At 37.2% G+C, this 25,684-nt stretch overlaps 1 protein-coding gene across 7 annotated transcripts in view; it reads right to left on the bottom strand.

Annotated features, from left to right (window-relative positions):
• Positions 1-25,684, bottom strand: part of SYT14 (synaptotagmin 14) — a 203,216-nt gene that overhangs the window by 8,395 nt on the left and 169,137 nt on the right. For 3 of the 7 annotated variants that reach the window (XM_027776116.1, XM_014591944.2, XM_027776114.1), the window contains 2 exons: positions 7,400-7,589; positions 1,114-2,859 (listed from right to left, as the gene is read on the bottom strand). In XM_027776116.1, the coding sequence (XP_027631917.1) occupies positions 2,546-2,859; positions 7,400-7,589 (504 nt within the window). In that variant the 3' untranslated portion in view covers positions 1,114-2,545. Of the gene's footprint in view, positions 1-1,113; positions 2,860-4,395; positions 4,453-7,399; positions 7,590-25,684 lie in introns of those variants that run through there. The other 4 variants (XM_006159337.3, XM_027776112.1, XM_027776113.1 and 1 more) reach the window with 3 other exon arrangements.

Below are 25,684 nucleotides of genomic sequence, written 5' to 3'. Positions count from 1 at the left end.
CCCCAAACCAAATGTCACACCTAGTAAATACATCGAGGAGAAAAATAATCCATAACCTTGAGAAATGTTTTCTGTTTGGTTATCTGAAAAAGTCAGGGCACCTTCACCGTCAATAAATACTACACATACATGTCTACGTGTTATGTCTGTATACACACGTCCATATACACAGACACAACACATAGGTAATTTATAATCTTTGAGGATTGGGCTGCTGGGGCAGAGGTCTGGTCCTCCCTAAAACCTCTAAAAACTGTTGAATAGTTCTGGCCATATAGGATTTGATACCTAAAGCAGAAAAATTCCAAAGGATATATCAAGTTACACATATAATTCTGGGCATAGTCTGAAGAAAGGTAGATTTGATAAATAACAATTAGGTCTTTTTCTCATGAAAGGCAAAAGCACCAAGCTGGTCTTATTAATGTGTTTGATTAAGCTTTGTTACAGCTACAAATAAGACTGGTAACTTTAATTAGGAAGATACCAGCCATTAGCAATGCAGTTGGTTGCTCCAAAGCCAGAAGACTTGCAGCATCAAGTGCCCCAGTTCAATTTCTCAATAAAATCGACATCCCTGTTCCATCTTATTCCATATTGTCCCTGAAAACACTTAAATGAAATACTTAGCCATCTGATTCATGTTCTAACTCTATAATCCAACTTATTTATAAAAAGTCCTAGGAAAGCTCCTTGATGTAACAATAAGGATGATTTTTTGCCTTTAATGCAAGTCTATAACATACATTCTTAACCTCATGTCACCCACTATTTGTATTTTTTCTTATGAATGCATAGAGCTGCCATTTATTTAAACTTTAAAAATATAGGAGTTCATAGTCTTTTTGGATTTCTTTTAAGGCCTTTCAGTACAGCCAAGCTGAAGTAATATTATCTATGCATGGTTTTGTTATTATGGCAATAACAAGTTCTAGCGTACAATAATATATAGTATTTAGTCGGGACTAGGAACAAGGATAGACTGCTTTTTAGTAAATAGTATGCTTTTGTCTAGTTTAACTAGAAATGAGAAAGAGAAAAAACATCTTTCATATATAAAAAACATATTCTATTTAATAAAGTATAAGCATAAAATTATATAATAGGTAAGAAGCAAAATTAAAAAGAAAACAGCTTATAATATTCCTGATCAGAGTTCCTACATATAAAAACAATAAAGGAAAGTGCCTTGCCATTTACAAAAATTAGTACATTATACAACTTTTATATACTTCAGAGGAAATAAAGATCTCGTGACACTGTTCTGAGGAATCTTTACATTTATAAAAATTGAAGGCCTAATTTTGCAAATACAACTTTCAAAGCCGTATGAGCAAATTTAACTTACATGAAAGGCACAAGATGACATCACGTTGAAGAACGTTATGTGTCAATTTCAAAAAAAATCTAGTCACAAGTCACTAGAAACTTCATAAGGAATCTCAGAACGGTTTCAAACATGATGTTCTGATTCAAACTGAGAACTGAATAGTCTTTATACCAGAAGTATAAATTGAAGTAAGAGAGAAGACCGAGAGTGAGAAGTTTCTTATTTTGACTGCTACCTGCTTTACGCAGTGTTGGTTACTAACTTCTCAGAGCAGATAGTTAAAATTCTCTTTAACTTGAATGTTTTTTTTTAAGAGCTTATGTATATGTCTTTTCAGTTTGTAAAAAAATGAATTTTCATGTTACTACAATTTTAGAGTCAATCACTGAAAGAAATTTTAAAGAAAGTCCTGCTCTATTAGCTTCCTACATTGGAATACAAGAATACAGGAAGTGCTTTCAACAGAAAGTTACATAGTTCTACAGTACAACCTGTCTAAAAGACTTGCAAGGGACCAGTACAGTGACTTGGTCTCTTTGGATCAGGCAAAAAGCAGAGGAAAATGAAGAAATGAACTTTTTAAAAAATAACGTATTTTAAAAATCCTTTTATGAAAATGAATATTTGCGTGCACTTTAGTGCTAGTGAGAAGAACAGAGGCACAATGAAACGAGGTGCACACACAGAACACATCCAAAATGAAACAATTTCCAGTGTGATTGAAACCCTTCCCCACCATTAGATGACTGGTAACGGAGTTGGACCACCACTATTTCATGTTAAAGAGCATTACAAACACCAGAGACGGGCCCGTCAAAGTGTGTTTTGTGGGTAGTATGTGATATTCAGAGTGTTGCAACTAAAATTCTGATGTTCAACATCACTTGTAATTTTGATTTTTCATGAAATTACTGGCTCTTTTGCTAAAGTAAAATGAACTTGAAATCAAAAGTATATGATTAAAGCTCTGTAAGACTGTTAGTTGAACAAAGATGATGTATGTTTGTCAGTTTCCCGAATAAGGTCTACTAGAAATACACCTTTTCTTCATTTATGTCAGTATTAGGTGTTCTTTCCATATCATTTAAAGCATTTTGGTAGACTTGAATACGTTTCTTCAAAGAACAGCTCTTCTAATGGTGACTAGGTAAAAACAGTATGTGGTAATCAGAAATAATGCTGCCTTGCATTGCAACTGCTCGTGTAGCCTGTCAATCACGACTCTAGTAACGCATGCCATCGACATACTTGTTGTCCTTTCGACTCTCTCATTTCAGTCCAGTGATTGAGCTCCTCTTCGCCAGAGCTGTTCAGACCTAAAGAAATCCAGCCTATCATCTCTTTTCTTTTCATGCTGCGTTTGTTGTATACAGACAGTATAAGTGTCACATCAGAAAGCTGAAATAGGGCCACTTGAAAAACAAAAGTTTCCTTGTACACTGGATTTGGCTGCCCTCTGCGGATGGATGTCTTGCATTTGGACATCTCTTGACCCATGGAATTCAGTAGCGTTAATTTAACATATGTATCTAAAGAAGAGACAACAACATGGCACAGATATCATTTGAAACTGACTTGAAACAACTTTCTTGCAAAACAGGCCGAGAAGACTAAGCATTTGTACTTTATAAGGATATGGTGTATACCATGTTTAAAGGAAAGTCAACCAATTCCATTTTGATTAGATGCTTATCAAATGTGACATACAAAGAATGTTAAGTAGGCCAAAAATATTTTGGGGGTAATAACATCTTAACCTCACTATTTCTACTTAATAGTTAGAATTTAAAGGTATACCTCATAATCCTTCCTCCACCCTCCCACACCCATCCGTGACCTCCCATTACCACCCCTTCCCATTACCATCCCCATTTAGCTTCACTAAGCAGGACATCATAGCATTAATAAACACTTAGCAAGCTCAGTTAGCCACGACACTAAAGCATTCCACTGTGTTTTCAGAGAATAAGAATAAACAAACAAATAGAAATGAAGGCAAATGGTGAAGAGGAAAAGAGGAAGACAAGAATGCAAAGATGACATCAAAACAGCGTAGGATGAAATGTCAAAAAAATCTCTGCATGGATGTGGTTTTTAAATATACTTAAAAAAGCATTTAATGGCCAAAATAAAGCCAAATGTATTCAGAGTTCAAAGTTTAGCAAATCAAGTAAAATTTTTTCCTGGTTTCATGCAAGAGTATATTGAATATGCTTTCTTTGGTAGTTAAAATAAATACTGAAGAATTTCCTTTGGGCACAATCTGTTTTTTATTTTTTATTTTTTGCTATAGGGTGTGTGCAGCCGCCAGAGACACAGAGAGATACAGAGTGAGAGAAAGTGAGAAATCACCCCCCAGAGGGAATGGCCACACCGCAGTCCCTTCTCCTCCATTCTCCTCTTAAGATTTTGGGCACACGCACACACGCCCAGTGTGTTTCAAGTCTCTGGGTCTGGGACTCAAATCGTGGTCAGCCATGTGGGAGTCCAGAGCTTCAACCATTATGCCAACCTGCTGGCTCCTCTTTTTGGCACAATTTTAATGTAAAATTTTAGGTATGAAATCTTAACCATGTTCATGAATTATTAAAAAAAAAACTGATGTGATGTTTCATGTACAAAGTGAAACAGAATAGTTAATTGCCTGATTATTTAGTAGGTAAATCCTCTGTTTAAAAGATTGTGTTTTTAAGTTCTTTAGACTCATGCAAATGATCTTCAGCATGTTGATCCATCATGTGTACTTCATATCAAAATTTCAATTAATTTGAAATAAAATTGCAATAGTTCTAGTGAAATATCTATTACTGTTGGATTCAAAATATAAATGAATGAAAAATAAAAAGTTTTATTTAGAAAAGTTTTGCTTATTGTATAGGTACTCTGAATACCATCATCCATAATCAGAGATAAATTCTAAGTTAGTTTTATTTAAAGTACCACAGATAATAAATGTACATTTTTTCAAAAACCAACATGGTGGACAGCTTCACTGCTGGCAAGTTTTAGGGTATTTTGTTTTTGCATGAAAAGACAACATCCAATTAGCCTCTACAGGAACTCACCTCGGATTATATAAACCTGTCCACCTATCAAGTGTTTTAGACAACAGAACAGTCCATCTGACAACAGGGGGTGGAAAGCAGTAAAAGAAATAATGACCAGATGTCAATCGTTGGGTGGAAGAGGGTCAAAGGTTAGAATTAAAGAGGAAACACTGTTCACTGGAGTGGAAGAACACAAAACTTTAGCATTTTAATTCAGGTAGCGGGTTGAACAAAAGGGTTGTTGGGTAAATTCATGGTATGAGAATTTTAAAGATCATTGTGTAATCTTAAGCGAAAATTACACTGTTTTAAAGGGGGACATCTTTAATCCTTTTGGTCTAAAGCACATTGAACATAGAATCATGCAAATTGTCAGAATAAAAAAGACTAAATAAAAGTCATTATAGGATCATTATTACTATTATGCTAAATTTTAATTTTATCCATGCTACATTTAGTATTTCAAGTACTTTCATTATTCCCAATGAAATGTAAAATTAAGTTATACAAAATAAACTAGAGTTCTCAAAATTTTTGTTACTAAATATTGCTATTTCTTTAGTTAAAATTTGGGAATATTCAGCCTATAACAGTTCAAAGCTTAGAATGTAGGTATATATGAAAGGCTGCAATCTTATATAAAATATATGATTTAGGACAAACTGATAAAACTGTCTTTTTAACTTTACAAATACTCCACTTTAATTTTTTTTTGAGAGAGATTTTTGCTATAGGGAGTTTGTGCATGCTGGAGAGACAGGGAGAGACAGAGAGGCAGAAAGCGAGAAATCGCCCCACACGGGGGATGGGCACACACCACAATCCCTTCTCCTCTTGGGATTTTGGGCACATATGCACATGTACCCAGCATGAGTTTTAAGCCACCATGTCCAGGTCTTGAACCATGGTCGACTATGTGGGAGTCCAGTGATGTAATCATTATGCCATCTGCTGGTCCCCATATAATTATTTTTAATATTGATTTTTAATATTGATTTATTTTACTTCTAGTTACCCCCCAAGGGTCTAATCTTAAAATAATGGCAATTGCTATCACCTATCTTTCCCTTGAGCGATCTATACTGTGGATGCGAACTTTTCTTACACTGTTCCTTATTCACCCCTGCATTCCTTGACTTTAGTTCTGATTCATGTTCTTCTGATTCTATCAGAATAGCTACAGTAAGGATAGAAACGTTTTCATTTCATTCTTCGAGTTTTGAGAATCTCCAGTTAAATATTTCTCAAAAAAAATTATTGAACTATTAGCTAAGTGTGAGTAGGAAACTGATAGAGTGTGGCTCCACGTGGTCTCAGACGGTGCTTCGTTTATCTGGTATCCTGTTAAATCTTTCTGGATCTCCATGTTTTAAGGCAGGTGTGTACTCTCATATCTGTCACAAGCCTCACCATACTATTTTGCACCTACAAATTTTACTCATTTAAGTATTTGAGCTATCACTCTAAGTGTGTATTAATAAAGATAATCAATGGGTACAGCAGATGGTATAATGGCTATGTCACTGGACTCCCATGTGGTTCAAGTCCCAGACCTAGCGGCTTAAACTCATGCCAGGCATGTGTGTGTGCGTGCCCGAGATCCCAAAAGGAGAATGGAGGAGAAGGGATTGCAGCATGGCCCTCCTCTCTGGGGGGTGATTTCTTGCTTTCTGTCTCTCTGTCTCTGTCTTTCTGACGCACCCCATAGCAAAAACCTCCTCCCTCCCCCCAAAAAAGATAAGCAAGTCACACTTCCAAATATGTTTTTTTAGTGGCTACATCTTGCTTTCCACTAAACTTTTCCTTCTGAAATGAGAAAGTGGACAATAGTAATTTCATCCTTCTTTCATGTATCTTTATCTAATTTGAGCCTCACAATTATCCTGTGAGAGACAGGATCTTAATTTTACACATAAAGAAACAGACTTCAGGGAGTTAGGTCATTTGTCCAAGGGTAGAAATACAAATATAACTTTAGCCTTCAGATTTCTAATTCAGGGTAGACACATTTCATGAAATACATAAGAAGCGAGCTTTCTAATATGACCAAATGTATTTTTATGATTTTTTACCTCCACTGAACAAAGACTTTTTATGACATTTAGAAGTAAAGTTAATTTAATTCAAAGGTAGAAGAAGTTCCCCTCCTTTAACAATGACTTGGTACGTGGAGTAAAAGCCTGCATTAAGCAAGTCTGTGAAGTTTTTAAGCAATTTTAAGGTGACATTATTATTCTGAATTTCCTCTCAAATGTCTAGTTTAGGGCATGAACAGCTTTTATTTTAGAGAAGTATAACAAAGCTGTTATTTTACCTCTCAGAAGTATCCACACACAGTTTGGGAGGTACATCGGGTGACAATTTCTCTGTGCTCCATGGCCTAGTCCCCCAACAGCTGGGGGCAAGGGCGGAGTGAGAGGTGCGTGGATAGGACAGAGGTACGCCATTCATCTTTCCTGTCCCCACACCGAGGGTAAATAGCCAACTATTCCTTATGCTTTTGGTCCATGTAAGAAAACACTGTGCTGGTAGTATGATTTGTAGTTTTAAAGGAGAAAAAAGGTAAAGAAACAGTTTCTTCTTAAATTGATAAAAGGGAAAGGGGGAAAAATACAGAAGTAAATACATTAATTCATAGTACTACATGCAGATTGAAAACACATTAAGCTTCACTTAATAACAACAACTGTATGCATTCCTATTCATGTTTGTGAATATTATTCACTTTTTTAAGACTCTGTAACTTTTTTTGGCATTAATAGATCATGACTACGATCAGGGTAATTTATTCGGCAGATACTATAAAAAATTAAAAGTTCTGTCACCTTACAATTAATATTTTGAATTTCAAATTTTTCTACTTCCCAAATGGCTGGAAATAGAAAACATGAAACAGATTAGCTGATGATCATACCATTTCATTTTGATTGGTTAAGACTAAGTGATAGGACTGACGTTCCTAATGCTGAGAGTCCCATAAGTGCAGAAAACATTAGAATTAAAAAAATTGTTTTTCACTCACTGGGTGGTCTGTTTGCAGCCAAGTTTTTGAAGTGGCTGCCTTTTATCACTTCTGCTGATAGTCTTCCAGTTGTGGCATTGTAAAGCAGGCCAATGAGAATTTCTGGAACTGAGCCGTGTTCAAGAGACTGACATGAGGATGCGCTTTCACTACAGGACACTTCTGACATGCTCATTTGGGAGTCACAGCCCTGTAATCAAAAATGGAATTTTTATAGTATTTCACAAAAGAGATTTATTAAGAGATATATTGTTAATGCTGGGTTTATTGGAGTTAGGCAGGCAAATCATAACAAAGACAAGAACTGCAAGCCAAATCCCTCAAACATCCTGTTAGAAATTTTGTTCTTATTTTAGTCTCTGGATTGCTTTTCATTATACAGAAGTCAAAGAAGTACTAGGAGATGAGGAGGTTTCTTAAATCACTGCATACTTACATACAAACCAGAGAAGATAAATCTCCTAAGCTTACAGATGCTAATGAATCTATTTACTGAATATGGAAAAATATTTAAAAACTTATCAATCTTAAATGACTGACATAGACTTGATCTCACTCATATTAAATATTCTAAATGAGCCTTTAAAGACAAAGTCTGGGACCGCTTTTATTAAATAAACAATATCATCTTCTCTTTATAAGCCAGTATCTGAAACACAGAGATGCAAAAAAGTTGAAGAGGATGGAAAAAACTTATCATGCAAATAATGACCAAAAGAAAGTTATGTCACTACATTAGCACCAGTCAGGATTGGCTTTAAGGCAATAACCATTGCTAGAGATAAAGAAGTACATTTAATAATGGCAAAGCATTCAATTTACCAAGAAGATAAAATAATTTGAAGTTTGCATGCATTTAGTAACATGGGCACAAAATAGAGGAAGTCAAGATGGTCAGATCTATAAAGGGAAAAAGAAAAACCCCAAATCAGTGAGGATGTTAGCATCCTTCTCTCAGTAATGATGAAATGGGCAAACAAATACAAGGGAGGTAAAGAAGATCTGACTATCGCTGTAAGCAAAATGGATCTAGTGGTCACAGGCAGAGCACCACATCCAACAACTACAGAACATACGTTTCCCCAAGCAAAAGTAATAGAATTTTTATAAAAACAAAGGAAGTAACAAGAATTTCCAAATGATGAAAGTTATTCATGCTTTTAGATTAACTAGAAAGTCAAACTATTTTCTATTGAAAAATAAAATACCTGTAGGTTTAGAAATTAAGGATACACTTCTGAATAACCTGTAGGTAACTAAATGCTAATGAAAATAAGTTACTTGAAAAGACTAATAAAAATTAATACACTTCCAAAGTCCAACTAAGAAAAAAAGAGAGAAGGTATAAATAACAATTATCAGGAGTGAATAAGGAGACATCACTACATATTCTACAGATCATGAAAAGAAAAGAGGATGATATGAACCACTTTCTTCTAACAAATCTAAAATTTAGATGAGAGGGATATATTCCCACAAAACTACAACCAATCAAAAGGGACACTAGAAGAAATGGAATATCTGAAGAGTCTTATTGAAGAAATTAAATTTGTAATTAAAAACCTTCTCAAATAAACATACATCAAACAAATGAAAAATTAAAAATGTAGCCCAGATGGCTTCCCTAGTGAATTCTAATAATGTTAATCTTATACGAACCCTTCCAGACAACAGAGAAACAGGAAACATTCAACTTCTTATAAGAATCCAACAAAACATTAAAAATAGAACTTAATAAGAAAATTGCAAAAAAAAAATTATAGGCTTTTCTCATTCATAAACCTAGATTTGAAATTCCTAAATAAACTATTAGTAAACTAAATCTAGCAATATGCAGCATCAGACTTAATAGAAAAACATTTTAATGTTTCCCCTTTGAAAACCATCAGCTTTCATCACTTACAGGCAACACCATAGTGGTGATCCCAGCCAATGAAGGTCCTAACTTTATTCAAGGCAATAAAAAAAAGTCAAAAGTATAATTATTTGAAATGGAAGTTGGTAAAACTGCCCTTAAGTGCAGATTATATAATTATGTACCCAGCATCTCTCAAAAAACTACAGAAGAATTGTAGTTGCATACAAAGTAAAATTAAAAAATTCATCATTGCTATATATCAACAAAAATCTGAAAATAAAATGTATTATAAATAATAAGCTGGCTCTGTGGCCTGGTGGTTATACTACTATTCCCTATGAAATAACTATGTAATTTAAAATGTTTCACAATGTTTTATACCAATTTTGAAGCTTAAACCTACTTTTGGCTATTTCAGTAATGAAGTAGAATTTAATACATACTTAGAAACTAAATTAACTACTGAGACTAATATTCAGAAGGATAGTCTCATATTTTCAAATGTAACTATAAATCACAGAGCAGAATGCCAAAAGGAATATACATTTTATATTCCTAAAGCTTGGGTACACAAAACACATAGTTGGGTATGTTTTCATGACAGTTGGAGGAGAAAACATAATTTTAGTAGGTTTCACTTAGGATATATCATCACTTAGCAAAATAGTGTCAAAAACATGCGTGAGCACATTTGGTGCACTTGTTACATGAGGCCATTATACCAGCAGCATCTGTTAGAATATTATGAAATACATTTTTTCATAACACAGTATTTTTCACATTAAACTACTGTCAGATAACAAGATGTGAACCTAATAGCTGCTTATCAACACAGAGGCCATATTGCAACTTTTGAGCAACAAAGTGATACCCAAAGAAAATGATGAAAAAGGTCTTTCTTGCTCATAAGGAAAACAACCAACTTCTCTCCCCACTTTACTGCTGTGAAAATTCTTATCTCCAAGTGCAATGGAAAAGCAAGAGCATTAAGATCCTTGGGGAAATCACATTCTATTTTAGGAAGAAAATAGAATGCAATATACTAGTGTTTATTTTAATTAAAAAAAAAATTGCCAGAGGATGCGTGTGCTCTCCAGAAAGAGACAGAAAGACAGGAGAAAAAGAAAGAGGGAGAAGACACCCTCCCCAGTAAGGCATGGTCACCCTGCAATCCCTTCTGAATTTCTCCATCCCTTTGGTATTTTGTGCACACATGCACACACACCCAGTGTATTTTTCAAGCCACTGGGTCCAGAATTTGAAATACATGGTCAGCTATGTGGGATCCATCTGCCTTTATCACTAGGACATAGGACTGGCCCTATCATAACGTTTAAATAACAGAAAAAGCTATTTTAACAGAGTTCATTCTGCACTTAGGCCTTAGAAAAAGTGCTGAGCTCGGGGGGACAGCAGGTGGTGTGGTGGTTAAGGGCACTGGACTCCCACATGTTTGACCATGGTTTGAGTCCTGGACCTGGCAGCTTGCTTCCTCTCCTCCCCCGGGGTCAAATTAAAAAATAAAAATAAATAAATAAAGTTAAATAAAATAAATCTTTAAAAAAAAAAAAAGGAAAAGAAGTGCTGAGCTGGCAGCCTCTTCACTGCCATCAGTGTGACTGTCCATCTGAGACCGGATGTGGCAGTTCAAGGTAAGGATGCGACACAGCAAAAGCAGCCTAGAGTAATTACATAAACAGAATTATCTGTAGTTCCAAACAAATTCAATATAAATACTCTACGTTCAAGTGGCATCCTCCCTCTGACTCTTCCTCAGGGCATGCAGCTCCTCGCCAGGTACATGCAGGAATCTCTCCTTGTTCTCTGGCAGATCCCATGATTAATTTCTGAGTAGGATGTGCATGGGTGGCAGTAGCTACAGGTGATTAACCCAAAGTCAAATGAATTGCAATCATAACTACTTAAAGGAATAGTCCCACAGGCTCCCCAAAGTAAAACTTCTTCCTATCTTGCATATTTTCTTTTTAATACTTCCCTTCCTTCCCCCTGAGTCTTCTGCCCCAGGGTGAAGGATTATAAGCAATTCTGCTAGAGCAGAGAAGAATCTATTTAGTTTTCCAGAGAAACGAATAAGCTCTACATAATGTTTACCATAACCGAATTAATGCTAACTGTGGCCATTACATGTCCTTAAATGATGTTGAAATGCTAAAATTAGGTGGAAACTTGTAAAATTAAGAACACAAGAGAGCGCATATTAAGTAGCATAATGAGCTTTTTTAGTAAAACCGAACTGATTCCAGCTTACTCATACCTACATAGACTTGGTATTTTTAAGGTGAAACTGTTGAACTATACAAGAATTACTGTAAATCTGAATAGTTTCTGGTGAACTTATTCTTATTACTGGTAAAAGGTAGTGTTTGATTTTTACTTTTATTTATATACAAAATGCTTCCATTATACTGCTCAGCAGATGGGGCGATGAGGGCACTGAAGGTGCTCCAGTATAAAACCAGAGAGTCACCTGCTGCCAAGTTGTAGCTGCCACTCCTGTAAAACGCGTCTCCAGCAGCTCTCCTCAGGGCCTTTTCCTAGCCCCAGGGAACTAGTAAGGAGAAATAATCAGAGGCAAATTCAGGAGAGAGAAAACAAGAGCGGTGTAACTGCTCCAGATCCCAGCCCTGTCCCCTGCCACCCTCCCACCAGGCAAAAACAGTGCAAAGGAGAGCTGGCCAGTACCTCAGATAGTGACTCAGGGTAGCCTACTGGGGTGAGCAGTGGAGGGGTGGTTGGTTTAAATTTCAAAGTGATGTTAAAAGTCAGTCTGCCTGAAACAGTAAGGTTTATTAGGATATTTTTGATTGCAAGTGACAGAACATACAACTTTAACTAGCTTAAGCAACACAAGGGAGTTGACTAGTTTAGCACAACAGTTTGTACAGGGGCAGCTTCTGGCACTCACTGATCCAGGCCTCAACCCATGTCACTAGGAACTAATTTTTATCTATTTCTCAGGTTTGTTTCTCAAATTTTCACTTCATTTTCAGACAGACTCCCCCCACAAAAATGCCAGCAGCTCTGAGTGCCATGGGGAAAGAAGACAACTTCCTGATTACACAAACCCAAACTCCAGAACTGGTTATTCAGGGCCCATGAGATTTCATTTAGGGCTTTGGAATAAACTCTGCTTCTTCTGAAGTACAGGGCCAAGCTGGTTCTCCAAGCAAAATTTAGGTATTGTGGCCGTAAGGAAAGGATTCGGCTGCTCGGCAGAAAAACGATGTCAATCACAGAGCCCATTCAACTGAGCTGTTTCCCCCCATACACCCCCGTTTTCCTGATTGGCCTTCAGTGAGGACTGTTAACCATGTTAGGAGGAGCTGGTGATGCAGCTGTTGCTCCAGCTGGGACTCTGGCTCTTTGCTGAGCTCCGTGTGCAGTCACCACGTTTGCCCGAGCCAAGGAAGAAGGATGGCTCGCTGAAGGGGTGTGCCTTCGCCCTCGGAGCAGAGTGCCGACATGGACATGCAGCCTACATCGGGGGAGTTAGAAACAAAAGGAGCAAATCCTCTCTTTCCTCCAAAAACCCTATATAGTAACACTGCACATTAATGTACCTGATCAGAAGAAAAAATTATAGAACAAAAACAAAATACTGTCTATCATCAGCATTTGACTATCATGTGCAAATCGGTCATGAAAAACTGATAAAAATGTTTATGTAGACATACAAACGCACATGTTATTTTCTGCTGCATTCAGCATGAACATATTTAATTTGGCATTTCTGTATATGTGCTTATAAGTGAAATCAGTTTGTAAAGTGTATATATTGCAGGCTAGTTCCATAGCCTAGTAGTTAAGGGAGTTGGATCCCATATGGCTGACCGTGGTTTGGATTCTGGTTCAGGCAGCTTGAAAAATATGCTGTATATGTGTGTGTCCACAATTCTGACAGAGAAAGAAATGGAAGAGATTGGATTGCACCATGACCACACCCCATTGTAGGGTGCCTTCTCTGTCCCCCCCAACCTGGCAATTACATGCACTCTGGCAATTAAGAAAAAAACTTTATACATTTTTTTTTCTCACGTTCTCCTGGAATAATTCCTATTTGAAGACCATACGGACACATATAGATGTATATGTGTGTGTGTGTATACTTTTTTGCTGAGTTTAATTTAAAAAGGTTTAATTTAGGGTTTCTGCATATATTTTTATAAGTGAGACTAGCTTATAATTTTTTAAATGTTATTCTTATCTAGTTTGTGTCAAAATTATACAAATATGGAAAGAGAAGTTGGGTAACTTTTCTTTGCTTTCCATTCTCTAAAATATTTATGTAGGAGTTAGCACTTCCTTGAAGTTGGGTAAAATTTGCCTCTGAAACTCAACTATCTTCCCTTCCCCTCTATTCTTTATTTTATGGGGATCTTTGACTACCGATTACATTTCTTTAAGGATAAGAAGTCTTTTCATGTTTTCTGTCATTCCTACATCACCTTTTTAAAATTTGTGTTTGTAAAGAAAATCACTCATCTAAATTCTCAGATAATTTTCCTAGAGCTGGCTGATTGGCCCTATTATCTTTTTACAAATATTGAAAGCTACACATTTCCTTATAATACTGCTAGAGCTGCACCCCATAAATTTTTTTTAAAGAATTATTTTAACTTTATTTAATTGATTTATTTTAATTTGGGGAGAGGGAGGAGAAAGAGAGAGAGAGAGAGAGAGAAATGAAATGGAAAGTAGAAAGCAAGTCACCAGGTCTGGGACTCAAATCGAGGTCAGCCATGTGGCAGTCCAGCACCCTTAACCACTACACTACCTGCCGGTCCCATACCCCACAAATTTGACAATGTTTTCATTTTGTTTGATTCTAAATATTTCTTTCTTTTTCTTTTATGAGAGAGAGGGAGGCAGAGAAAACGAAGAGAGAGAAGGATCATTTTGACAGAATCTCACCATGTGTGATCCTTCGCCCCAGTCTCTCAGCTGGACAGCATGGACAGGGGTACAGGTGTATGCTACCATGCCTGGCCTGCTCAGGATAGGCTGGGATCCAAGCCTGGGCCTCCAATGTGGTTTCAGCCTCGTGCAGTCGTGCTCTCCCAATGGCACCAGTGGCACTGGGCCTGATTCTAAATGTTTCTAGTTTTCATTATGTTTTATTTTCTGATCCTGAGCTGTGTGTATGAGTATCCCAAACTTCAGATTTGGATGGTAGGGGTGAGAAGACTAAGTTTTTTTTTACCTCACCTCCTATTACTCTGCTCCTCACTCATAAAAATTTTGGGTAAATGTACCTCCTTGCTGTTCCTTGAACACAACAACCCATGTACTCTGTACTCAGCATGAGCTGTTCCACCTTCTCACAATGCTCCTTGCTCAGAAATGCATAGCGCTAACTTCTTCGCCACTTTAGACCTGAAATGAGCTAAGTCCTCAAAGTAGATACCACATTTGGTCATTGTAAATGGATCTGGTTGGCTGATGCACATGGTGAGGGCCCGCAAATGAAGCTAGAAAGGAAGACTGAAGTCAAATTTAACTCACCAAGTACTACATGAATATTTCTTCCAGAGACTTAGCAACTTTTTTTTTTAAAGAATTATTTTATTTAACTTTAATTTATTATCATTATTATTTTCCAGTTTGATCAGAGATAGACAGAGAGAGAGAGAGGAAGTGAGAAAGCAATCCACCAGGTCCAAGACTTGAACCATGGTTGGCCATGTGGGAGTCCAGCGTCTTTAACCACCATGCCACTTGCCAGCCCCTCTAACTGTGGCTCTGTCTTTCCCACTAGACTGTAGGTCCCCGGAAGGCAGGACCTTTAATTCATCTTTGTGTGTTCCTAAAGTAGTATAACACTTATCACTCAGCAGGTACTTAATAAACATTGTTGGATAAGAAGAATGAATCACTAAAGACAGGAAATGTGGCAAGAAAATCTAGGCCTACCCTACAAGAAGTGGAGGTGAGAGAGGCATTTTAAACTAGGGAGTACCATGCTCAGATCTGTCTTCGAGAAATAACAAAAGGCCAAACACGCAGCATGACGGAGTCCTTGCACAAGGACCATGATTTACTTAGTTGCGCTAGTGACACGCAAGGCTCTACTTAAGATGACACTTGTAGCCTGTCTTTGTGTACATTTTACATCTTGAGCCCCAGATTGCACTTTTTCTTAATCTGTTGCAAAACACTGACTTTAAACATATCTGTTTTATTATAATTCGTTTTGGAGCTATAGACATGTGAGTATGGGAGTAACGGTGAGATATTTGTCACCTAATAGCTTTAGTGTATATTAGGAAGTATGACTCTGGCTTCAAAATTCATGCATCTTATTTTCTTGACTTCTTACTGGTCTATCACATTTCTGAAAATTGCAAAAAGCTTTCTTTTTTTGAGATACTGATGTTGTGACACATGTTGAATGGTTAAGGTAGTAAAGACTCTGTACCTTAGAAGTGCCCTCACATATACACTGAGGGGAGGTGAGAGCTTTTAACAATTGGCCTCTAAGCTTAAGGAGTGATAGAACCAGTAACTCCTATGCACACTGGCATATTCTAAAGGCATTAAATGGACTCTTTCATAAATTTGTTTTAAGTGGGATGATTTGCATCTACGTTTTTAATATGCAGAAATATGTTTTTACTATTGGAAAACTAAATATAATGCTAACTGGAATATAACAGATCTGAATTCTTTCTGAACGTTCTCTACGTTTTGGATTATACTCGATTATCCATCGACAATTGGTTTTACGACTCCGGTTAGTGCAATCTACTAAATTACATGTTGAAAGTACAATTTTAACTATTTAAAAACTAAATAAAAGTAAGACAAGTACGTAAGTGAGTAATAAGATAGGCAGTATAGTACACTGGCAAGAAAAGTAAACTGCAACCAGGGTTCCACCTGTCAGTTAGAGGAAGCAATTTGGCAAGGCGTTCAGCATCTCAACCCTCCAGTTTATCTGAAAAGTATGGACTGCTGTGCCTACTTCCTTAGTGGTCACACACTTGTTAACACGTTAGAGAATACCAGTGCGTTTATTTGTATTGTAATTTAAGGTATTATTAATATATTAAGATTCACCTGCCAATTCTGTTTAACTGTGAAGTATTTAGAAAGTACAGAAAAAGCTGTCAAAAACTTTTTATCATTGTGAATTAAGATTTTTTTGGGGGACCAGCAGTTAGCGTAATGGCTATGTCGCTGGACTCCCATGTATTCGACTGCAGTTCGAGTCCCGGACCTGGTGGCTTAAAACTCATGCTGGGAGACCAGCAGTTAGAGTAATGGCTATGTTGCTGGACTCCCACATAATCGACCGTGGTTCGGGTCCCGGACCCGGTAGCTTGAGACTCACACCGGGTGCGTATGCATGCATGCCCAAGATCCCGAGAGGAGAATGGAGGAGAAGGGATTGTGGAGTGGCCATCCCCCCTGGGGGGTGATTTCTCACTTTCCATCTCTCTGTCTCTCTCTGCCTGTCTGGCGAGCGCACGCGCCCTATAGCAAAAACCTCTCCAAAAAAAAAACCTCACGCTGGGCACATGTGCATGCATGCCCAAGATCCCGAGAGGAGAATGGAGGAGAGGGGACTGCTGTGTGGCCATCCCCCCGAGGGGTGATTTCTCACTTTCTGTCTGTCTGTCTCTGTCTGTCTGGCAAGTGCACGCGCCCTATAGCAAAAATCTCTCCAAAAAATATTTTTTTCTTTACATTGTCTAATTAAAACAAAAGATAAATTGGATTAGGTTTCCGAGCAACAATATTACTAAAACATATTATCAGCAATTGTGTAAGTGTAGGTGCCTGTGTTTCTGAGTAAGACTGTGAGGATACACTAAAGAACTAACATTTTGCCATCTCTGTGAACGTCAGCATGTTCTAAAACTTCCCTGAGACTCAGTTGAAAATGGTAATAGTACCCTCCAGAACATTTTATTCTAAGTATTTTATTTATGAAAACAACTCCATTCCATTATTATCAGTTTGGTGTTACGAGCAAATATTATCAAATAACATTTCCCGTAATAAAATATCACTTTGTATCTGCTTTATATATTTTTGTTAAAAATAATACTTCATTTGAAATACAGATTGGAATGCTTGAAAAGCTTAAGAACCCATGTACCACACTATCTTTATATCCTGTTTCTGAATGGTCATTCAAATGACCACATTTTAAACACTGTAAGACTGTGCTGCCCCCTGCTGACCCAGTTCCTCCCAAAGACTTTGAATATCTGAGAAGGCAAAAGGTATATATACTTCAGTATTATAGAGGAAGGGCTCTATAATAAAGCTGGAAGACAGTAATAATACCAATAGTAAAATACTGACTGTAGCTCTAAATAGCATGACATTCATCATGATATTGAAGTACAAAAAAACCTAACGGAGGGAACAAATAAACATAATAGACTTCCTACTGCATAATATTTAACAAATTTAGATATCAAATTAACAACAAAACAAAACTGTTACAATTGCTATTGTTTAAAGTGCTGCTGACACCTGGTGGAAAATTAGCAAAATATACACATCTTTGGCTTCAATGAAATCTGCAGTAATTATTTCCCTGATTCCTTCATTGAATTAACAACTTGGTCTTTATTTCCCCACATCAGAATGGCTCATTTGCATTTTGGCTGGATAGATGGACTAAAATAGTATTTTCCAAATCTTGGGCAACTCCTTTCTTTTAATGTCATATACCAACCAGACATAGTTTGGTAATTTTTCCTCCAGAAAGCATTTCAAAACTGGTTCTTCTTTACCCCTAAAACTCATCATAGAGTCTCATCACTTAGTAGTACAAAGTACTTGAGAAGTTGAAAGTGCTAAAAGCTACTTCGTTCTAGCCCGAAGATGTGGGGTAATTTAACAAGAGTCTCATTTTCTCTTCACTGTAAAACAAGGATTCTTGTTCAAGTCCTGTCCAGTTATATCACACGGATGAATATTATAATAAGTGCTTTCGACATAGAGCACTAAGACAACTTTATTTCTATTATGTGACAGCATCGTAATTATCTTTTTCTAGTCTAACACTTCCCTGTACACCATTACGTATGAACTCTGCCATGGATGTACTCAGTGAAGAGACAGGAGGAGAGAGTGGAGAGAGCGCCTAGGTCAAGTCTTCCTTCATGAACACTCAACCTGTTACTTTTGATTCTTTAAACTTTCATTCTGATCGTTTCTTAGATCTTTCTTCATTACGTGACCATTCTGGATCAACTTACTACACTCCAGCTTACCAATTTCTATGCCAGGGTAAAGAGAGCAGATATGGCTAAACTCAGCTTCTTCAAAATTGGCTTTGATAATGACAGACCTCTACTTGAGAGTACTTCAGGGCAGAATGGTGAAATTAAGAATCTCTGAAAGTCTGTTTCTCCATAAAAGCAACATGAATACTGGCAATAACTGGGGACCAGCAGTGGCATGATGGTTAAAGGCTAAACTCCCACATAGCTGATTGTGGTTTGAGTCCCAGGCCCAGTGGTTTGAAAATTATGCTGGGCGCATATGCATGTGTGCTCAAAATTTTAAGAGGAAAATCAAGAAGGGATTGTGGCATGTTCATCCTCCCGAGGATGGTGGAAGTGGTAATTTCTCATTTTCCGTCTCTCACTCTGGTGAGTGCATGTGCCCTGTGGCAAAAACCTTTTAAAAATTGTTAAAAACAAACAAACAAACAAACAAAAACACACAACTTTTTTAGAATTCTGAACTAACGAAAGGCTTCCAAACATCTAAGGAGTGTTTATTCAAGAAACATGAAAAACAACACATTTTTTGGCATTTAAAATCTACCCCATTCTCATCCTCCTCTCTCCAGTTGCACAGTAGCCTTTAAAACCAACAACTTTGCAAGTATGGTAGCTGTGAGAACTATTATAGAAGCCTAGCAGACACTGGAGGGGGTAAAGTGAATTTGGAGTGCCAGTAAGACCCATTCCCAGAGAACTGCCAATATTTGCCTAACAGCTCCCTCTCTAAATGTTTCATTCTCAAGATTAGTTTTGATTTTACTTGACTCAGAACTTAATCTGTGTGAAGGGCCAGCAGGTGGTGTGGTGGTTAAGGTGCTGGACACTTCAATGTGGTTGACCACAGTTCGAGTCCAGGATCTGGTGGCTTGCTTTCTCATTCCCTCTCACTCTCTATGTGTCTCTCTCTGGTCAAATGAAAATAAATAAATGAATACATAAAATTAAATAAATAATTATTATATATAAAAAGAACTTTATCTGTGTGAACAGAACAGCTGTATCCTAAGGATATTTGCTGAAAACAATCGGTAGCAATTCTTGAACATCATTTATAGAGGAAGCAGTACTAGTTGGGGGCTAACAAGAGGCTGATGAAAGAATGAGAGGACAATCTGGGGAACAAGACGTTCAAAGGGAGCTTTGAAGGCTGCGACACATTCCCAGGAATCTAGAGGTCTGTGCACATGGCAATGCTGTGCATTCCCAGAAATGACAGTCCTAATCTCTCACCTTTAGTTGGTCTTAAGCTCTAAAAGCTAAGGCAGAGGTGTAAACCGGCTGCTGGGGCATCAAGCATGCCCCAAAACACACACAGTCCCTCGGCAAAGACTTAGTTCAAGATATTTAAGAAAACTTTGCAATCGTTAAGCTGATCATTCATCTAATTAAACAGAGACTTCAGTGACTGTACATGATAAATAATATAGACTTTACAGAATTAATCTAAGTGCAAAGAGCAACAACAACAATAAAAAACAACAAACCATGGTGGGGAGGGGACTTGGTTTCTAGAGTGTGTACATTATAATATTCACAATATCCAGTCTTTATCAAAAAAAATGAGAAGACATGCCAAAAATCCCCAGGGAAAGTGTGGTTCATAAACTGGGGAAGACAAGTGGTCAATAGAAACTCTTTGATGAAGTCCAGATACTGGGCTTATTAACACATAGGACTTTAAATAAGCTTTTTAAAAAAATATGTTCAAAGAACTAATGGAAACCATATGTAAAGGATTAGTGGGAAGTCTGAAAACAATGTTTTACTAAATGGAGAATATCCATAAAGAGATAGACATTATCAAAAACAGAAAATGAAACAAAACAGAACCAGCCCAGGAATTCTGTGGTTAGATGCTACAGAGAGGAACCAAACTGATCAAGGTTTGACTTCTGGTCCCACAGGCTTGAAAAATACAGCAGAGGTGCACACACACGCCCAGGATTCTGATGTGACAAAGAACTGGAAGAAAAAGGACTGGAGGTAACAGGCTCTGTTGGGGGATCACTCTCTTGTGCTTTTCCTCTCTCATGTGTGCACATGTCCTCTAACATTCAAAATAAAATGAAAACAAAACAAATTGAAATCCTGGAGTTCAAAAACCATAATAATTAAAATAAGAAATTTGATAGAAAGACTCAATAGCAGATTTGAGTTGTCAGAGAAAAGAATCAGTGAATTTGAAGACAGATCAACTGAGGTGATCCAGTATGAGGAGTAGAAAGGAAAAAAAAAATATGAAGAAAGCTTCAAAGACCTGTGAGACACCATTAAGCACACTAACTATGCAAAATAGGAATTCTAGAAAAAGAGAAAGGTGTACAATACACACAAAGAAATGATGATTGAAAACTTCCCAAGTTTGATTAAAGACATTAGTATGCTCATCCAAGCTCAAAGAACTCAAGGAAGATAAACTAAAAGATATCCACATATAGACACATACATTGTACAAAGTGAAATGCAAAACAGGGAATCTTTACTTTTTTTTTTTTTTTTTTTTTTGGAGAGGTTTTCACTACAGGGCGCGTGTGCTCGCCAGACAGACAGAGAGAGACATAGAGATAGAAAGCAAGAAATCACCCCCCAGGGGGGATGGTCATGCTGCAATCCCTTCTCCTCTATTCTCCTCTCGCAAACAGGGAATCTTGAAAGCAGTAAAGAAAAGCAACTCATCATGTATCAGGGATCCACAAAATACTAATGGCTGTCTTTTTTATCAGAAGTCATGGAGGCCAGGAAGAAGTGGCGTGCTGGATTTGACATCCAGCTGAACTGTTCTTCAAAACTGTGGCAACTTAACACATTCTCAAATAAAGAAAAACTAAGAGAATTTATCACCAGTATATCTGTCCTGAAAGAAATATTGACAGAAATTCTTCAGGTTAAAATAAAGGGACAGGAGATAATAATTCTGAAAAGAACTGTACGGGGGCGGGGAGCAGGCAGCATAGTAGTTAAAGGGTTGGATTCTCACATGGCTGACCACAGTTTGAATCCCAGACCCAGTGGCCTGAAACTCATGTTGGGTGTGTGTGCATGTGTGCCTAAAATCCTGGGAGGAGAGAAGAGGAGAGAAGACTGCAGTGTGGTCATCCCTCCTGGGGGTGGTTTCTCACTTTCCCTGTCTCTCTCTGTATGTGGTATGTGCCCTATAGCAAAAAAAGTCTCTATCTCTCAAAAAAAAAAAAGAACTAAATAACTATGTGTGTAAATACAAAAAGACAATGTAAGTATATTTTTGTTTGTAATTTGTGGTATGCTGGATAATGGCTTCCCAAAGTGCCCACACCATGATTTTCAGGAAACGAATATTTTACCTTAATGGCAAAAGGAATTTGGCAGATGTGATTAAGTTAGGGATCCTGAAATAGAGATAATCCTATATGATCTAAGTGAGCCCAATGGGTCCTTATCAAAGGGTCCTTATCAGACAGAGGCAGGAAAAGCAGAGGCAGGGAGCGATGTTCAGATACTAGGCCGATGGCTTTGAAGATGGACTAAGGGGCTATGGCCTAGAATGCAGGCGGCATCTAGAAACTGGAAAAGGTGGGAGGTGGTTCGGGACTAGCAGTTGGCATAATGGCTGTGTGGCTAGACTCCCATGTAGTCGACTGCGGTTTGAGTCCTGGACCCAGTGGCTCAAACTCACACTGGGTGCATGTGTGCATGCCCAAGATCCTGAGAGGAGAATGGAAGAGAAGCCAGTCTGGCATGCACATGCTCCCTGAGGGGTGATTTCTTGCTTTCTGTCTCTCTTTCTCTCTCTGTCTCTCTCTGTCTTTCTAGCGAGCACACATGCCCTATAGCAAAAACCTCTCAAAAAAAAAGAAACTGGAAAAGGTGGGAAGTGGGGGGAGTATTCTTCCGAAGTGTATCCTTCCTGACCCTCAGGACTCCTGACCCTCAAAAGCATAAAATAATAAATTTGAGATGGTTTAAGTTTGTGGCAATTCATTATGGCAACAATAGAAAGCTAATATACGCCTCCTCTTCAAAATCTGTTTAAAAGACACACAATAAAGGAATAATTATAAAAATCTGTTGATGAACTTATAATGTATAAAGATATAATTTGTAAAACAAGGAAATGGGAGTACATATTAAAGCAAAATTTTAGTATATTATTAAAATTACATTGGTGTTAATCTGAATTAAACTTTAAAAATAATAACTATTTACTTAATTTTACTTATTTATTATTTTAAGAATTTGCTGTAGGGCACACACACTCACTGGAGAGAGAGAGAGAAAGAAAGACAGAGGGAAAGTGAGAAAGCAAGTTGCCAGGTCAGGGACTCAAACCATGGTTGGTGATGTGGAAGTCTAGAACCCAAACCACTACACCAATTGCTGGTCCCAGAATTAGACTATTTTAAAGTAAGATGTTAACTGTAATTCCCAGGGAAACAACTAAGAATATAACCTAAAGTACAATAAAAAGAACAAGGTAAATAAAATGGTATACTAGGAATAAATATTTACCATAAAAGAAGGCAGTAATGGAGAAATAGAGAACAAAAGAACATAAGACACATAGAAAGCATACAACAAAATGGTAATTTTATTTATCAGTGTTAGATTAAATATAAATTTATATAGATATACTGTCTACAAAAGTCACATGTTATATTCAAAGACACAAAAAGGGTAAAGGTAAAATGATTAAAAAAAGAAATATACCATGCAGGCAGAAACAAAAGGAGAGCTGAAGGGGTTACACCAATATCAGATAAAATAGATGGTAAGACAAAAATTGGTACGAGAGAAAAGTAATGGCAAAAAGATTTATGAATAAAATTTAACAATAAAAACATATGCACCCAATAACAGAGGCCCAAATTATATGAAGCAAACCAATAGAAGTGAAAGGAGAAATAGACAGTTCAACAATTACAGTTTTAGACTTCACTTCCTCATTTTCATGGGATAGAAGTGGACAGAAGAAAAGTAATTTGTGAGCAAGGGCATTAAAACAACTAGTGTAGGGACCAGCAGTTAGCATAAGGCTATGTCGCTAAACTCCCATGTAGCCAACCGCGGTTCGAGTCCCAGACCCGGGGCTTAAACTCATGGCGGGCTCATGTGCATGCATGCCCAAGATCCTGAGAGGAGGATGGAGGAAAAGGGATTGCAGCATAGCCATCCCCCCGGGGGGGGGGGTGATTTCTCGCTTTCTCTCTCTCTCTCTCTCTCTGTGTCTTTCTGGTGAGCGCATGCACCCTATAGCAAAAACCTCTCAAAAAACAAACAAACGAACAAAACTAGTGTAGGCGTAGCTGTGGTAGAAAAGGTGGTAGGATGCTGCTGTGTGATGCTGGAGTCACGTGGGAGGCCTGGATATGGATTCTGGATTAACCTGAACATGCCAGGCAGGTTTGAGTGTGTCTGTGATTCTGGCTGGATGCGAGACGGGGAGGGGAGAAACACGGTATAGTGGGACCCTGTCAGTGGTATCAATTTCTCTCTTTCTCATGAAAGAAAAATATAAAAAATTTAAAACTTAATAAAAAGCAACCTCCCCTTCCCCACAAAAAATACCTATTACAAATATGCTGCATAGTCAACACAATGAAAGAAAGTAGGAACATTTTAAAGAAAGACAAAGTAGAAAAAAAGAGACCCAAATTTAACTTCTGGAGATTGAACATTTTATCAGAGAAAAAAATTACACTGGATTGGGTTCCCAACACAGTATTACAGATTAAAAAAAAAGGATTAACGAACCTGAAGACACACCTATCTAAAATCAAACTAGAGAGAGAGAGGAAAAGAAACAATTAAGAAGAATAGAGTATCAGTGAGCTGTGAGTCAACTTCAGAGTCTAACATATGTGCACTCAGAGTCTCAGAAAGGGCTAGGTAGCAAGAATATTGAAGAGTATGACTGAATATTGAGATAAATGCTAAGGTAAAATACACAAAATTAAGACACATATGTGCAAATAAACAGGAGAAAGGTTTACTTACAAATAAAATAATCATATGAGAATTAGATACCTTTTGGCTAGGATTGCAGAGCTGAACAACCAGTTGCCAAAAAAAGTAAAAATCTGCACACAGCTCTAGATTTTTACCAACTTTTATTTCTTCCATCAGTTCATAAGAAAGCAAAAAGAACATTTCAGAATGTACACTTTTTAAAAGAAGTATTTATCATCATTCTCTTTTTTTTTCTTTTCTAATTTGCTACAAGTAATGTGCACTCACTAGAGAGAGGAAGAGAGAGAAAAATGAGAAAGCAAGCTGCCAGGTTCAGAACTCAAACCAGGGTCAGCCATGTGAGAGTCCAGCACCTTAACCACCCACCATGCCACCTGCTGGACCTGATACAGTGGTTTTGATCTTTCAGTCTGTTTGGATGTGTGTAAGTGACTATATTAATAGGATATAGAAAGCAAGGGAAAATTCTAAATACACTGGACATCACTATTAGGTTCACCATTACTGGTACTACTACTGGTTAAATCCAGCTGTTCAATCAGATTTAAACATTCACTGGTGTTACCCAGCTACTGAAGGAAAAAATCTGTTTACAAAGTCTGATATTCATTTTTGTCATATTTTTAAAAATAAAAAGAACAAAACATGACTCTGAGAACAGCTACAGCGAAAATAACTTCTTGTATATTCAAGGTTTACCATCATGGCAGCTTCATCTATTATGTAGGAATAACAAGAGCTGAAGAATGCACATCCCAGTGCAACAGAACAAAAGTAACCACTGGCTTCCATATTGGGTCTGATTTTCCAAAGAATCTGATCTGAGAGAGTGATAAGAATATTCTCTAGAAATGTATGTACTGATTAAGGAAGTTCTCCTCCCCAAAGCGGGTACAGCTACATTAGAACTTAAACAAACTAGGGCTGCATGTCTATTAATTGAATGAAGATACTACCTTGTAAAACTCTTATCTTCCAACTGGCTTATAGGAAGGTCCTCTGATCATTGAAAAACAAAACAAAACAAAACAAAACAAACAAATAACAAAGACCAGAATAAGATAGCATAATAAATTTAGAGAATGGTACTATAGATCTAAATGATTTAGAAAAGCTCTTAGCCAGTCAAGGCATGAAAATGAACACAGGTTTAACAAGATTTAAGAAAAATCTCAGGAAGAAGTATGAGGTATAGTTAAATCTATAACAGTAGGG

Source organism: Tupaia chinensis, unplaced genomic scaffold (genome assembly GCF_000334495.1).
Source record: "Tupaia chinensis unplaced genomic scaffold, TupChi_1.0 Scaffold000627_1, whole genome shotgun sequence".
NCBI classification, from domain to species: Eukaryota; Metazoa; Chordata; class Mammalia; order Scandentia; family Tupaiidae; genus Tupaia; species Tupaia belangeri.
The sequence above is the reverse complement of the archived record's forward strand: the minus strand, read 5'-3'. Positions and strand labels throughout refer to the sequence as shown.